This window comes from Hermetia illucens, chromosome 4 (assembly GCF_905115235.1).
Source record: "Hermetia illucens chromosome 4, iHerIll2.2.curated.20191125, whole genome shotgun sequence".
Lineage (NCBI taxonomy): Eukaryota > Metazoa > Arthropoda > Insecta > Diptera > Stratiomyidae > Hermetia > Hermetia illucens.
Genome location: NC_051852.1, coordinates 125846691 through 125862441, shown reverse-complemented (window position 1 = coordinate 125862441; position 15751 = coordinate 125846691). Strand labels below are relative to the sequence as shown.

General features: G+C 44.0%; 1 protein-coding gene across 2 annotated transcripts in view; it reads right to left on the bottom strand.

The window, feature by feature from the left end:
- LOC119656070 (branchpoint-bridging protein) overlaps positions 1 to 15751 on the bottom strand; it is a 189789-nt gene that overhangs the window by 80670 nt on the left and 93368 nt on the right. For both annotated transcript variants that reach the window (XM_038062349.1, XM_038062350.1), the window contains exon 2: positions 8251 to 8351. In XM_038062349.1, the coding sequence (XP_037918277.1) occupies positions 8251 to 8351 (101 nt within the window). The remainder of the gene's footprint in view (positions 1 to 8250; positions 8352 to 15751) is intronic.

Sequence of the window (15751 nt, the reverse complement as noted above, 5' to 3'; positions counted from 1 at the left end):
AGGATGAATCTAATGTGGAATGTGGAGAAGGTGCAGTGACTTTTATGGGGATACTCAATGGTGGTAATCTGGGCGCAGTGGCAGTGGAGCAATTGTTCGAATGGGGAGCTATGGATGTGCTTATTTAAAGAGGGTTTAACCGTTTAACCGTTGTATAATTATCGTTTGAGAGCCATTTAGGGAAGTTAGTTTCCAATGAAAGTCTTGTTACCCTCAAGTGCACTCGAATTTATGTCTAATTATTCATCCATGAAGGAGTATAGATTCAAACGAACTTTCAGATTGAATTTCCAAACCGTTGAATACAGAAGTCAAATAGCTTCACGAAAAACGTCCCTGTGCTCATTTGAAAAGGAAGTAGAGGAGAGGTGCCATTGGGGTGATTTTACAGAAGTGTCTAGCGTGTATCTTTCGATTTCTTCGGGGTCTGTTGCACTGATCTGGTTGAGACTATAGCGTATGATAAATGTGGAAACATTTATTGCCTCCGGAGTCGAGTCGTCTGGTTGCTCGTTTGATTGAATCGTCTATTGTGAAGTAATGCGTTGATTCCTTAGAGCAGCACAATGCGCTTTCTTCACTCCAAGGTTATGACTGATAAGCAATTTCGTTTGGAAGTAGGACGCTTGGCCAACTATTGCATGACGTTTTCCCCCTTTCTGGAGGGCTCATAACCCCAGCACCGCCAGCTTTGGGGAGTGGCCAAGCAGGCTTCCGGTCGTCGGTATCCCTCGACCGGTGGTGGATTACTTGGCCATCGGTGCAACTAATACTACATGTAGTTTGAAGAAAGAAACGTTTGGAAGGACGTCTATTCCAAAGGAGCGGAAAGATGTGTCACAAACTGGGCACCCATCAGCCCATAGTGCGATGATTACACCTAGTCGGGAGATCTCGCAGGAACTAGTGCCTGATCCATTTACGAGGAGCTCCTCGACAATCCTGTGATCTCCTTCAAAGTCAATGTCGCTGGAGGGTGGAAATCAGGGAAGCTCCCGGAAAGCTAATAAATCTAGAAATGTACAGAAGGGGAGCCAAACAAAGAAACAGTGTGTGAATACAGACGGAGTGAAAATAATCGTGTGTCCGAGTTCATAAAGGTCAAATGCAATGTGCACCAGGCCATCAAAAACATGGTCTGAGCCATTTGTGTTTTATACAACATTGCCAAGAACGATAATAATGCTTCGAAGAAAGCACGCATCACTTGGGCAGCCTAAGTAACGCCATTTCGAAATCTAAACGGCGGTAAACTTGAAAGGAGGAGTAGAGAGGAGCGAACAATTGGATCTTTGCAGGACGCGAAAAGATAAGAAGGCTTTTCAAAGGAAAAGGGAAAAGCCAACAAGGTATCCAAAACCGTCGAAATAGCGGCGACAGCTTTAGCGACACTAAGGGAGGTAAAGCTCCAAAACGGAACCGGGGAAGCATGGACCAAGGTTGGCAGAAAGAAAAACGTGACACGCTAAAGAAGATTACAGCCCGAATTGATCAACAGCTTGACAAAAAGAGATATGACATACGCTGATATTCGATCCGGAACCGATGAACCTTGGAAAGAGCATCGGAAGGCTTAGACGTTCCCCGTTCACTGTTGAAACTGAAGAACCTTCTGGGAAAAACGGCTGAAAATTTTCTAGGCAACGTGGAAAAGTCGTTAGATTCACACGTACGGGCTAAAAGTAGGAGATCTTGATACAGTGTGAAGACGTTGATGAGGTTACTACCAAGGAGGATATTCGCGAGGTTCTAGAAAAACAGTTCGGACCACTCAGTTTGTACCAATCCGTATTCAAATGGCATACGGAGGTAGGTAAATGGCAAATAGCAGGCTGAAATAGCACTAAAACAGCGTTAACCAGCTGGTGAAATGAAAGTGGGTTGGGTCGTTTTCCTACACAGAGAGCAGGTGTCTCTCAGGTGCTGTCTTAGATGCCTCGAATTTGGCCATATACCGGTGAAATGCACCGGTGATGTCAATATGTCCATGAGGTGCAGAAAGCGTGGAGGAAAAGGAGTACAAAGCTGACTCTGAAAGCATGCTTTTGCAAAAACTGCACATCTACTCTTGTAGACCACCTATGAGAAGGGAGTAGAAGTGGCCATAATGGACATGCCTTAGTTATCCAAGAAGTGTTCGTCAGGACAAAAATAGCTGGCATCAACATATATAGTTGTCATTTTCCACCAAGTTTGACGATAGTAGCCAGGTATCCAGGCCTCAGATGCGAGAAGTGGAAATCCCAAAATTATAGGGGGTGATTTCAACGCGTGGGCTGTGGATAAGGACAGTTGAACTATGAACCCCAGGGGCCGTATTTTGCTCGTCACTTCTGCAGGGTTGGACTTGGTGCTTGCAAACAAATTAAATGTAACCACTTTTCGAGAGGCAGGCTCGGGCTCAATAGTAGATTTGACATATGTGAATATCATATTGGTGAAGAAAATGTGCCACACAGGGCGGTTCTATTCCGTGGAGTTGGAAATCAGGGCTGATTCGTGAAAACCTTTGAAAGGACTGGCATTCACTGACATGCTATTGGGAGGTTATGGTCCCGCTGGAAAGGTAGCATAGATGATGAATCACATACTAAGAACATGCGACGCTGCCATGTTGATACGGCAAATCTTCACCAGTACGAAGTGCAACAAAGAAATGGCTGAGTTCTGGGCTGCATGCTTTCGAGCAAGAATGATCTGCTAACGATCTAGAAGAAAACTAAACTTCGAAAAGAAACGGGAAGTATACGCGAAGTTTCAAGGTAGGCCTAAGCAGGCAAGGAAGTTTGCGCGGACGAGACCTAAACCTCCTGGGGAGTAGCGTATGGGATTGTTATGAAGAAGATAAGATGGCGAATACTACAACTGCCCTGCTCGCATTTTGTTCTTGATATAGTGATGGCGCTCTTGCGCCCGCATAAAGGGAAGCTCAAAAAATATAAACAAGCATTGAACGTCTTCACCATGCCAACGGTAAACGAGGAAAAACTTACGGGGATTTGCTGGAGAATCGATGATAATGAAGCTCCTGGTTTAGATGCTGCTCCCAATAGAGCTCTAAAATTGGTCGTTAACACCAAAATCGACTGGCTTATCAGTATATTTGGGGTATGCATAGTAGAAGGGGTTTTCTCCGATCAGTGGAACGACAACCATCGTCATCGTCTTTATGGACACGGTAGGAAAGATGCTCGAAAGGGTCATCTACAATAGACTTCACCCTATCATAGAATATACGGATCACCGATCAGAACAACAGTTTGCTTTTCATCAAGTTTATTTGACAATCGATGCCGTAGACATGCTTAAATGTTGTGTCGTGATAACCAGCTGGGATTGGATAAAACACTCATTGGCTAAAACGGGTGTCTCTAGTTACTTGACTAAGCTCATTGAAGTTACCTCTCGCAAAGAATACTTTGGTACGATACGGATGAGGGACCTAAGTGCACTGTCGCAGCCAGGTTACCACAGAGCTCAATGTTGGATCCTCTCTTGTGGAACGTGATGTATAACGTGGACTTTGTCCTTCTTGTGTCAAAGGAGGCCACGTTAATCGGTTTTGTCGTTGCGAAACCATCTGGAGACTTTGAAGTATATACTAGTGAATCCGTCAGGGTCATTAAAGTGTGGCTGGAGATGGTCCTGTTCGACCTCGCGGAACAAAAGACGCAGCCGTCCTTACTGCCAAGCGTAGGAAAAGGAATACGGTTAGTATTCATGTTGGTAATTACATCATCAATTCAAAGTGGGTTATCGAATATCAGGGGTGATGATTGATGCGAAGCTCAATTACCGACCTAGACTATACCCGTGAGAAAGCGACAAATAGCAGTGTATTGGGGGCCTAAGATATAGCCGCAAATTACTTGTGGCTCGAGTGGTTCGTTCTTCACAGTTATACGCGGCACTGGTCTGGGAAGGATCACTACTGTGTAAGAGGAATCAGATAAGGGTAAACATGACTTATAGCATAGTAGTGTTAAGGGTGTGCAGTGCCTTCAGGACAATCTCAGGCGAGGCAGCGTGTGCCATTGCACGAATGATTCCGATGGACATTCTGGCAAGTCAGATACGCTGAACGAAGAATAAATCTACTTGAAAAGGGTACATAATACCAAAAGGCGGAGATAAACTGGTGGTGTATTCCGAAGTTAAAAGCCCGAACTTAGATAAGCGGAGCGCCAAAGGACGACGCGAAGAGTGGAATTCTTGATCGCTTAAAGTTCACACCTTCTTACAGAGTAATGTTTTGTGGTGGTCTGACAGAGAGGGAAGAGCGAAAAAGTGGGGGTGGTTTTAGTGGGTGAGAATCCCACACACCGCAGCAACTTGGCGCGGCGGTGTCTTCGTAATATTTCCAACCACATCGACAAGGAAAAATATGTTAGGCGCAAGCGTATCTGCCGGGCGGATAACCTGAAGCAATAACCTCGTGTTAAAGGGACCCACGCCAAGGTGGAACAGCTTACGTTGAATGCTGCGTAGCAAACAGTAGTCGTCGAAGGCAGTACAGTCGGTGTCACCCGTACAACTGCTAACTGACACCAACAACAGGGACTTTCGGGAGTGAGGCGCCAGACGAACAAGTGATTTTCGAGCTTGGAACTTGGGAACCAGTACCAGCCACAGTACTCCGTCGACGTTGCTGTCTTCCGCAAAAACAAAGGCTGACAAGAAAGTTGGCTACTTTAAGTCAGCAAAGAAACGTAGATTCCCAGGTTTCTTGTTCAACGCACAGTCCCAGGAGGCCATATATATTTTGACCAGGATAGTGAATAATAAGAAGGCAGCTACTGTTGACGGGCCGAGTGAAAAAGATCCCCATTAAATTGCAAGCGATTGTCAAAAAATATAGTAACGACAGCTTAGGAAACGAACAGAAGGCAAAAGCTACCGCCTTTAAGCGAATAGCAACACAAGCGGGGTAGAATGTGTAAACAAAAAGAGCCGACGAGGCACAAATCGCAAAATCTTTCAACGATGTACCCCTGCGGTGTTAGCTGACAATTCCCTTGGCAGTAAGCCGGCGTGGGAGGTCAGCACAAGTGTTGGGTGTTGATGGTAGGCTGCCGAAGATGGGTATCAAGCGTCTCATGGACCACAAAGGGGAACAGGGGGATTCATTCCTTAATTTGAGGCATCTCAGGTGGAGGGGGGGCGGACTTTATAGGATCGTGCGTTGCTAGGATCACCGACGTCTGGGAGGGGTAAAGCACAATGTTATCCCATACGACGAAATCCTCAGGAGACGGGTTGCTCGTGTTTGGCTTACGAATGAAATTTGGATAGAGACAAGCTCGTCTAACCATTATGCTTTCAAACCTCCAGGATCCTCATGGACGACTGAGTGGTTATCAACTTTAGGTGAACAGACAACTTTTTCTGCCCCGCATAAATGAAGACTATCTGGAGGTACTTGGTAGGGGAGATTATAAAGAGCAATTCGAATTCAGGAACGCATCCGGGTTCAATCGACGGCGCCCACGAGCTGTTGGAGGAGATGAAGATCGACGGTCCGACGAAGACCTTACGCAAGCAAACTAAGCTGAGGGTAGTGCAAATGAATCTGCAGTACTCAAAATGCTACTTTGCTGGTCTTTCTCTTAAAGGAAGACATTGACGTCGCATTAATACAGGAACTCTGGATTATAAAAGTGCTATCTCATCCACAAAAAAAGCTTTGCCATATTTTCAACTTCAAGGCAGGGGCACTTTAAGGTAGAGTCGTCGGTTCTTCGCTCACTGCAGATGTACCCACAAATCAGTGCCTTTTTTGCTTTCTTCTTGTCGACGAAACGGAGATTCCCAGTACATATTCAGATCCTGGTATGGCATATCGAATGATTAGCCCATTGGAAAATCAAAGCAAATGAAGCAAAGTAGAGCCATGTCACCTTCAGATTTTCACATTCGTTAATCTAAGTAGGTAAAATACCGGATTATTTGGAAGAAACTTATTGAGGATCACAAACTCAGGACAAAAAGATATGCGAAACTTGTGTTAGCTACTCAATACACAACATTAAAAGAAGTGATATATAAAGCAGCAATAAGGCCAATATCTAAATTCTTGGAAGAGTGGAGTCTAAGATACCGAGAGCAATTATTTCCGCTCTAATATTCCCCGGGGATCGAAGATCCTAAAAGACCAGATTATTCGATTGAAGCGGATTTCTTTTTTTTTACATATCTAAATAGTTTGGTTAGGGACTTTCCACGCGGGGCGCAAGAGGGATGTGTTTTTAGGTGTAAGATTTAATTATCTTTTATTTTCTGGGCCAAAAAAGTCTAACCCTATGAAAGAAATAAAATCTTGTTTAACCTCCAGGGAGTTAATTAATTTTTGCATATAGTCTGCTCCATCCATTCCCTCTTCTTCCTTCTTCCCTTATCCTATAAAAATTCTGGAGTTGATTTTAATAGTGCTTCCCTGGATCAAGATTTTTTACCTCAGATACATATTTCTTACAGTTGAGTGCAAGGGAACTTGGTAATCAAACCTTTTATTTTTTCATTTTCATCTCATTCCATAGTAGTGCACGGAAAAACAATAAATTCTCCACCGTTGAAGGAAAATATAAAATGAAAATATATAAAGTGGTTCCACGAATGGATCAGGATGTTCGTATTCCACATTATTTTACTTTGTTTTAAGCATTTACATATTTCCATGAAAATATTAGGTTGTTGCAAATGAAATGTCGGATATTTGAGTAAAATTTCAAAAAACTATAACTTTTATGAAAATTAATTTTATTAGTCAAAATAAGAACCAGCAGCTTCAATGCACTTCTCCGAACGAGATACAAGGGCATTTATTCCAGTTTCGTAAAAGTCTGGGTTTCTAGAGCTAGGAAATTCTTCAAAGGCACTTTTGACAGATACTTCATTGCTGAATTGTTTCCCCGCCAAAAAGTGATCCAAATGCTTAAAAAAGTGGTAGTCGGTTGGCGAGAGGTCGGGTGAATATGGTGGATGAGGAAGAGTCTCATATCGTAATTCATTTAATTTTTGGACCGTCATTCTGGAAACATGAGGTCGGGCGTTATCATGGAGCAGTATCACTCCATCTCTGTTGACCAATCTAGGCCGCTGAACACGTAATTTCTCGTGCATTTCATCAAGTTGGGCACAATATTTCTCTGCATTAATTGTTTCACCACGCTCCAAAAACGAATAATGAATAATTCCAGATGCAGACCACCAAACAGTTACCATTACCTTCTTCGGGTGAAGGCTCGGTTTTGGCATGTGTTGTGGAGGCTGATCGGCATCTAGCCATTGCGCTGATCTGCGACGGTTGTCGTACAATATCCACTTTTCATCGCATGTCACTATTCTGCGCAAAAAGGGATTGTTCCTGTTGCGGTTGAGTAGAGAACTGGATATTTCCATTCGCAGCGCCATGTTTTGTTCGTTCAGTTCATGCGGAACCCACTTATCAAGCTTCTTCACCTTTCCAAGCTGTTGTAAGTGCCGAGATACTGTCGTATAGTGTACGCCTATTTTCTCTGCAATGTCACGAATCGATGATCGGGGATCAGATTCCACTATCAAACGCAACTCGTCGTTGTCGATCGATGGTCCTGGGTGTCCACGAGATTCACTTTGGAGGGTCATGTCGCCTGATCGGAATTTTTCGAATCACCGCTGTGTCGTTCGTTCGTTTGCAGCGTCAGCTCCAAATGCTCTGCAAATGTTTCTGGTTGCCTCCGCTGCGTTGTGACCAAGTTTAAATTCATATAGGAAAAGTAGACGTTTTTGACTCCCTTCCATGCTTTTTTCTTTGAGTTTTACTTGGAACTTCAATGACGATTGAAACTGAAATGACTCCTTGATCGAAAGAACGACTATTTATACTCAATTATCCCATACCACCAGAGTCACCTTGCGGCAGTTTTAAACATTAAAATCATAACTAACTTCACTTCATTGAAAAATCCGACATTTCATTTGCAACAACCTAATATCTTGTTGCCAGTCCTTCGTTTATTATCTTTGCAGTTGCTGTTTGCATTTTTGCTGGATGCAGAACTATCTCCTGCAATTTTCGAATGGAATCCATGGAATAGGGAAACCGCAGGAATAATACAGGAAGTAGGAACCTCTTTAAATGTGAATAAATAAGAAAAAAAGGTGGAAGGATGCTTTAAACTAAAATTAACACTAACTAATTAATTTGCTCTCTTCACCCCTTGAAGCGTTCCACCACATTTACCTCAAGATGAATTTCCCTGGAATGCTTACCTTCGGGTGGTCTCTGACAGGTACTGCAACTTTCACAGCAACCTTAATTGGCTTATCCCGGGTGATGTCTAGCATTTTCATTTTCTCTGTCGTTATCGATCCTGAAAAAGAAGAAGAAAATAAGGAAAATGTAGAGGAATTGTCATCAGGTTTGAATTAAAACTCTCAATAAGGGACACAAGTGCATGGGAAAAACAAGGGGAAAGTCCTGCAGTTGTCTTTGATAAAAGAGTGCTAGAGAGTATTCCTGTGCAACATTTGTAGATGACGGGTTCGGAAAATCGTTTTCTTTCCCGTTATAATTTGTTGAATTTCTCTGGGAATTTTAAGATTTTTATTTCTACCATTGACAATTTTTCCAGTGATTGAGGTGAATCTCGGCGTGGTCGAGGAAAATTGAATGTGGGATTACGTGAAAAACCAATTAGCAGCGAACCCTACAGGTGTGTCGCATCACTGGTTTTTCCACCTGCTAAAGTAGAATTTTCAATTCCAGCTAATTAAAGAGTGGGTAGGTGACCCGTGCAAAGGCCTTCAGCTTCCTATACATGCATATATACGTAGTGACATTGGTGGGGTTGGGTGAAAGTTGTTCAATCGATTCCACTCGATATGCCATGAGCAATTTCATGTTAGTTAATTTCAATCATTTATGGGGTGGTTTCAATCTCGCGACACGCTACTACGTCGCCAACGTCCCTGAACTAATTAGGGCACTTGTTAGTTCGCCGGAAACTTTATGTTCTATGCATAGATTCGAGGTGAATTGTTAGGGGGAGTGTGGGATTTAGATTGAAATCACAAATCGTGTGGAAAGTTAATGAGAATTTGCAAGATTGATGTTAAATTTAATGGGATTTTATTAAATGAAAATTTAAGATATCTAATCCATTTCAGGAGATAATATTCTGGTCTATTTGGTTTTGAGGAGATAAGATTATATTGGTTTTAGTTGCTTCTTGGGCTGTAATGGTCAGACCATTATTTTCGTCGATTTTTTTTAATTTAGTATTTTTATCTTTGACACAGCTTCTATCCTGAATTCGGTTCGTTCGAGTCTTGCTATTCACCTTGTTCTAATAATTGGTCCTAGTAACTTCTCAGTCACTTGAGGTCAGATACAGAGCGGAAATTTGCATAGTGAGCAAACTTGGTTTCCTTTATTTAGAACTAAGTTGTTCGGCTCTTCCAGATAGTGGCCAGCCTAATCATGAGCGGCGACGATGGCGATCTGGCATGACATAAATTTGAGATCTAATCAAATCAGACGCAAAATCTTCATTTTGACTAAAAACTCTCTTAAGGATTTTTATCAACGAATGGATGATCTCTCTGCTTGTATGGATAGCTAAGGGGAGCTACCAATTACAATAAGAGCAATAACTATGCCATCGTCAGTCCCAAGCTCGTTTAAAAAAGTAGGAGGGGCGGATAGCTTCAATTTGGATGGTTATACGCCTTCTCAGCGTCTCGCAGAATAGATGAGGAGTGTATAGCAATTTTGGAGTCTTGCAGATTACCTGGCAGTTAGGTATAAAATTGAAGTCCATAAGAAATCTTGGGGCTTCCGTAACGGAAAGCACTGCGCTGAAATTCGTGGGGCGTTCAACGTCAAGGAGCCACGATGACTACGAGCATACCTCTGCCAGTTGTAGTTATTTGGCCACAATCTGTGACGACCACTTCAGCAGGTTTCCGTAAGCAGCGGATGAAGTGGACTGAGAATATTAACCTCTTTATCATCCTACATCATCATTGTACTATGAAATAACAACGGCGGGGCAAGTATTACACCTTGCGACCCCTTATTGCATCAGAGATTTGTCGTCACTCGTCGAAGTACTTTTTCTTCACCGTCCAACCGAAGTCTCCGTAGAGGTTCGGGACGAATTCCAAAGAGAGTGTATAGAATTTTCGGAAATGGAGTGTTTGCATAGGTATTCCTAGGCTTTGTATATCTCCAGAGAATTCTATCTCAAATCAATAATGAGATTGCATCTCGACTGTGTGCTGATATGTCATGTGGTCAGAAGGTTCACTTTCGCGTTATTGGTTTGAGTGACCGAAGAGATTCGCCATGGTCTGGAACGTGGGCGTCACTCAGTGTGGCAGAGCATTACAAGATTGGCTCATATCAGCACTGGCAGTACCAGCAAACAAAGTGCAGAGGGTTTCCGGGAATTATGCCCCCCCTTTATCTCCAGGGAAGCCTTAGTTGAAATTCTGGGCACACTAAAGCAGAAACTTTCTGTCGTGTGCAAACGGTTGCGACGGTATGGCGAAAGTCAGTCCAAACATGTTTAAAATACAATGTATGCGAAAGCCAGCGGACATTTTTCAGATTATTGAAAGAATTCCAACAGAGCGTTCAGATAATGCAGTTTTCGGTAAAGAATGCTGAGCATGCTGAGTAAATTACCGCCGGAAGCACTCGCTATGATGCAATATTAGGCATGAAGTTTGTGGAAGTTACCGAAGAGGAAAGTCATTAGAGGGTGGTATACCTTATTAACGCATCTATCTCGATACCTCAGAACAGCCCATCCGTATACGAAGGGCCATGTTCGATGGAGTTTGAGTTGAGCCCCTAAGAGCATTTTATTTTATTTGTTTATTTACTTTTTTTTTATTTTTTTTAATTAGGTAGGAGCCTAAATACTTGACACTTAGTGTTGGTATTAGGTAAAATTCGGCATTTGCCGATATTGTGATAACTCGGAAAAATAACATCATCGATAATAGCGCCAGTATATCGTGCTACCGGGTCCTCCCGTCTAAAATGGTGGATCCTACGATAAATCCATTTGCAAGAGACGTAAACAATCTAGTCCGTTTTTAGTTCTAGATCTTTCCGTTAAGCAAGGTAGAGTATTTTCTAACGCAATTCTTGACCAGACATAGATAGTATCAATAACCTCTCCGAGCAACCCAAAAAGCTGCGTGATGTGCTGTTTTGATGCCCCAAATCTCTAGTAGTTAGTTTAGTTTAGTTAACTGGGGGGAGCCGCAGCTCCGAGCACTCAGGCCATTATTAGGCCCATTGTACTATCCCCGTAAGTTGCCTATTCAATGGCTTCCCGCCTACGGTGCTCGCAGGCTTTAGCGAATCTGAGAACATTCTCAAGAGGCAGAGAGTGTGCAGATTCTTCAATGAAGAAAACCTTGCCAAGGTGTCTTCGTCTGAGATCTGAGGATGCAGGGCAGCTGCATAAAAAGTGCAGGGCCGTCTCCTTCTCTTCCTCACATTGGCCGCACACAGCCGAAACCACTACCCCAATCTTTTCCATATGGTAGTTTAAGGGGCAGTGTCCCGTCAAAAGCCCTGCTAGGGTTTTCATGTCCCACTTCTTAAGGGACAACAAAAATGCTGCTCTAGTGGCCCTAGGCTCCTTCACAAGGATTTTCGCTTGCCGGCAAGAGTCCAAATTTCTCCACTCGGTTGCGTGAATCCTTGCAATTTCACCCTTCAGAGTAGACTTGACAGTACATGGTCGGATTGCAAGAGCTGGTTCTGGTCCCACCATTGTGGATCCAGACCCTCGGCGAGCCAGTCTGTCAGCCTCCTCATTACCGGCGATGTTAGAGTGCCCCGGCACCCACATCAGGAATTTTTCGTTCAGTCGGCCAAGTTTCAGCAGCACCTGATGACAACTCCACACCAACTGGCTTGATATGTTGTTGCCATTTAGCGCTGATAATGCCGCCCGACTGTCGGAACAGATTCGGAAGGTACGACCCCTCCATTTTTGTCGCAGACATTTATATCTCCGCCTGCAATATGGTCGTCATTTTTCCGAGGGGTCGGGCCAGTTCTATAATCGGATTCTCCGAGAACACCCCTGCACCCGATCCATCCTCCATGACTGACCCGTCGGTGAAGATTATTAGGTCTGTAATCTGAAAAGACTCATGGCCACTTGTCGACCATTCTTCTCTTTCGGTGATTACGACAGTGTATGTCTTCTCAAAGACGAATCTGGAAACCATATGATCTGTCGGCATCAGAGCTACCGGATGTTTGTCAATGAATTTCTAGATAGATGTATGACCGTGTGATTGGCCGCCTTTCCATGCTCCAATGGTATTGAATCTATATGCGTGCTTGGCTGCTTTCCATTTCACCTCCAAGTGAATAGGAGGTAAATTTAGGATAGCTTCAAGTGCCGCAGTCGGCGTAGTACTCAGTGCTCCAGTAAGACCTAGGCAACCCAGCCTCTGAATCTGCGTTAGCAGCTTCCTGCTGTTAGCAAAATTCAGTCTCGGCCACCAGCCGAAGCATACATATATTAAAATGGGTTTTATTATGCATATAAACTCCCCAGGTCTTACCTATCTCATTCCTACAGCAACAGAGCAATCTGCAGGATTCCTGATATTGTTCCTGGATATCGTGCTTCTACGTTAACATGGAGTCGAAATGTACTCCTAAGTACTTCACTGTTTGTGCCAGCTGGATTTCCGCCCCTGCTAAGGTGGGTAGCGTATAGCTGCCCCACCTGACGTTCCTAGTGAACATAACTAGTCCAGTCTTCCTAGCGTTCACCATGAGTGTATTGCGGAGGCACCAACTGTGGAGTTCATCCAGAGTCGCATTCAAGCGGTCACATATTGTGTCCGCAAACTTGCCGATAATTATTACGGCTAGGTCGTCCGCAAATGCTTGCGCGAAGACTATTTTGTCCTCCAGGAGCCCCAGCAGGGTATCCATCACCAAGACCCATAACAGTGGAGAGAAAACACCTCCCTGTGGCCAGCCCCTAAGACATCCTGCTTCAATAGATTTCTGGCCGACCAATATGTGGATTTTTCTCCACTCTAGCATATGAAGGATCCAACTGATTAACAGTGGTTCGATTTCATGCTGTCTTGCGGCATCACAAATTGCTGCAAATGAGGTATAATTGAAGGCACTTTCGATGTCCATGAATGCGCCTAAGGCGTATTTTTTTTCGGACATCGCCTTTTCAATTTTTGTTCATGGAGTGTTGTCTCCGTGGATTTGCCTTCCTGGTAAGCGTGTTGCCTATGGTGAAGTGGCCACTTAGGAATATGTGTATTCCTTACGAATCGATCTACTTGTGTTACTAGTCCTTTTAGTAGAAAAGACGTTAGACTGATCGGCCGGAAGCTTTTTGCGTTTGGCTAGGTGGGTTTCCATGGTTTGAGAATGAATAACACTTTCACATCACGCCATTTAATTGGAATATAAGCGTGTGCTAGGCATGCGCGATATATATTCCGAATATGCAGACCCAGGGCATCCATTCCCTCTATTACTAGAGCCGGAATAATGTCATCCGGACCTGCAGACTTATATTTATGGGGCGATTCAAATGCCCATTTTACTCGCTCCAGTGATACTACTTTGTATACCAGATTCCAGTCCCTCGGTTGAGGGCTGTATGCACTTGTTGGCTCCGAGATTAGATTTTGGATGTTGCCTGGGAAGCGCACTTCAAGTAAATGGTTTGCCGTTTCTTCATCGCTTTCTGTGTACCTCCCATTCTGTAAACGTAAATAACCCAGTTTCTGGCTACGTTCTTTAACCAGAATCCGCTTCAGCTTTGAGGTTGCCTGAAGAGAGTTAGTCTCTTCGCAAAAGCGTCTCCATCATGATCGTTTAGCCGATCTTATGCTCTTCTTTAGAGCCTTCTGTGCCTCTTTATAGCGATTCCAGCTAGCGTCTGAATCACACCTTAGAGCACGATTGAGGAGCATCCTTGTTGTTCTCCTCTGCTTTGCCAAATTTGGCATCTTGAGTGGACAGCTTTCTTCGAAAGGTTCTCTCATGCTAGTTGTGATAATTTGGGTTCTTCTGGGGTCTTCTCAATTCTAACAATGGATTTGATCGTGACTCGGGCTCTCAGTTCTATTTTAAACGTCATCCAATCTGCCTTCCGCGGATTCCGAAATGGAGTGGGTGAAGGTGTATTCATGCCCATTACGAAATCGATGCGTCTGTGATCTGAGATACCGTTTGATACTCTCCACTCTTCGATCAGAGCCGCGATGTCAGGGGATGCCACCGTGATGTCGATGACCTCTTGCCTGACCACGTTGAAGAAAGTGGGTTCATTACCCAAATTAAGCATCTGCAAGTTGGTTTCTACTAGATACTCCAGTAGTCTCGATCCTCTTGCATTGATGTTGGAACTTCCTCAGCATATCTGGTGAGTGTTGACATTATCCGCGTGCCTCTACTTGTGGCACGTTGGATAGCTCTGATGAATGTTCGTATAACTCGGCTACACTGTGGAAAGGTCACAATAACATTTTTTGAGAAGCTCAGCTTGCGTGTGGCTTAATGAGAGAAGAATGCCTGGAATTCCCGAGTACTTCGTCTACTATGTCACTATGGCTATATATCATCACTGCCCAACATCCGGACTTAAGTACCCTGAGAGCACCGTACGACACCGTACATTTAACATAGAGTCCACGAGCTGGAGCTGATAGAATACGTTGAGAACATCTACCGGGCAGGATTGCAGAGCCCCAATGTGGAGTTTTGAATCCTATTAAGTTTGGTTCTATTCTACTTCTTGCTCACTGTCCTCTTCGCTAGCAGCGAACCCTGTATGGAGTATCAGGTTTAGGGTCTTATCAGAAGATTCTTTCCAACTTTTTGAGAATATCTCTTGGTTAAAATCTTACTGAGACTCCTAGATTTGCTGGTGCCTCCAATGTTTCGACAATAGTCAAACCAGAACCGCTCTTTGGCAATCTTAATGACTGACTTGTAGTCTTGATGACTGACTTGCATGCTAGTATTTTGTGTTTTTAGCAGATGTTGAAAGCTTCCCTGTCCAGCTTCCTGACGTTTGATAGATCTTCATTCCACCACGCTATTTTGCTACTATTTTTCGTATGGCATGAGACGTGAATGGTGGCTTCGAATGCTTTTCCTAGAGTCCCGATCTCCCCATTTATAGCACCGGAGACTTCGTTTTTAATAATTCGTTCGAGAATCTTCCAGTCACTCTATTTATGCAGCGAGATTTAAAATGAAAAGTATCCTGCTGGGACCTAAGAAGGATCTGTAATCAGACACTCGCTAACTGTTTACCCTGAAAATCGCATTGCCGGTTAAGAGGGTGATATCAAGGACCCCTCCCAACCGTCGCAGTACTCCGGGATGGGAAATTGGGAGATCGGCATACAGCCTCTATTACACGTCGATAGGGTTGTGTTAGATAGCTAAGTAGGTAGGCATCAGTGGCCGCTCCGAGGAGCCCAATTAGCGCTTTGGTGCACCGTTTTGACGCCACAAACTCCTAAGACTGTGACTGTTGTTATGGGAGCAGGGAGGTAGAGTTCAACCGGCTCGGATCTTCAGAGCGAGGCCGTAGCATTCACGAAAGAAAGCAGCTCTCCCACTCTGCAGCTAGAAATCTCTCTAAGGTTCCAAAGAATAGTTTTCCCAGTGTCCGCAACCTGACTCTAGCCAGAGCTGGGAAATCGCAGAGAAAGTGCATGGGGGTTTCCCTTCCTTCTCCGCAGC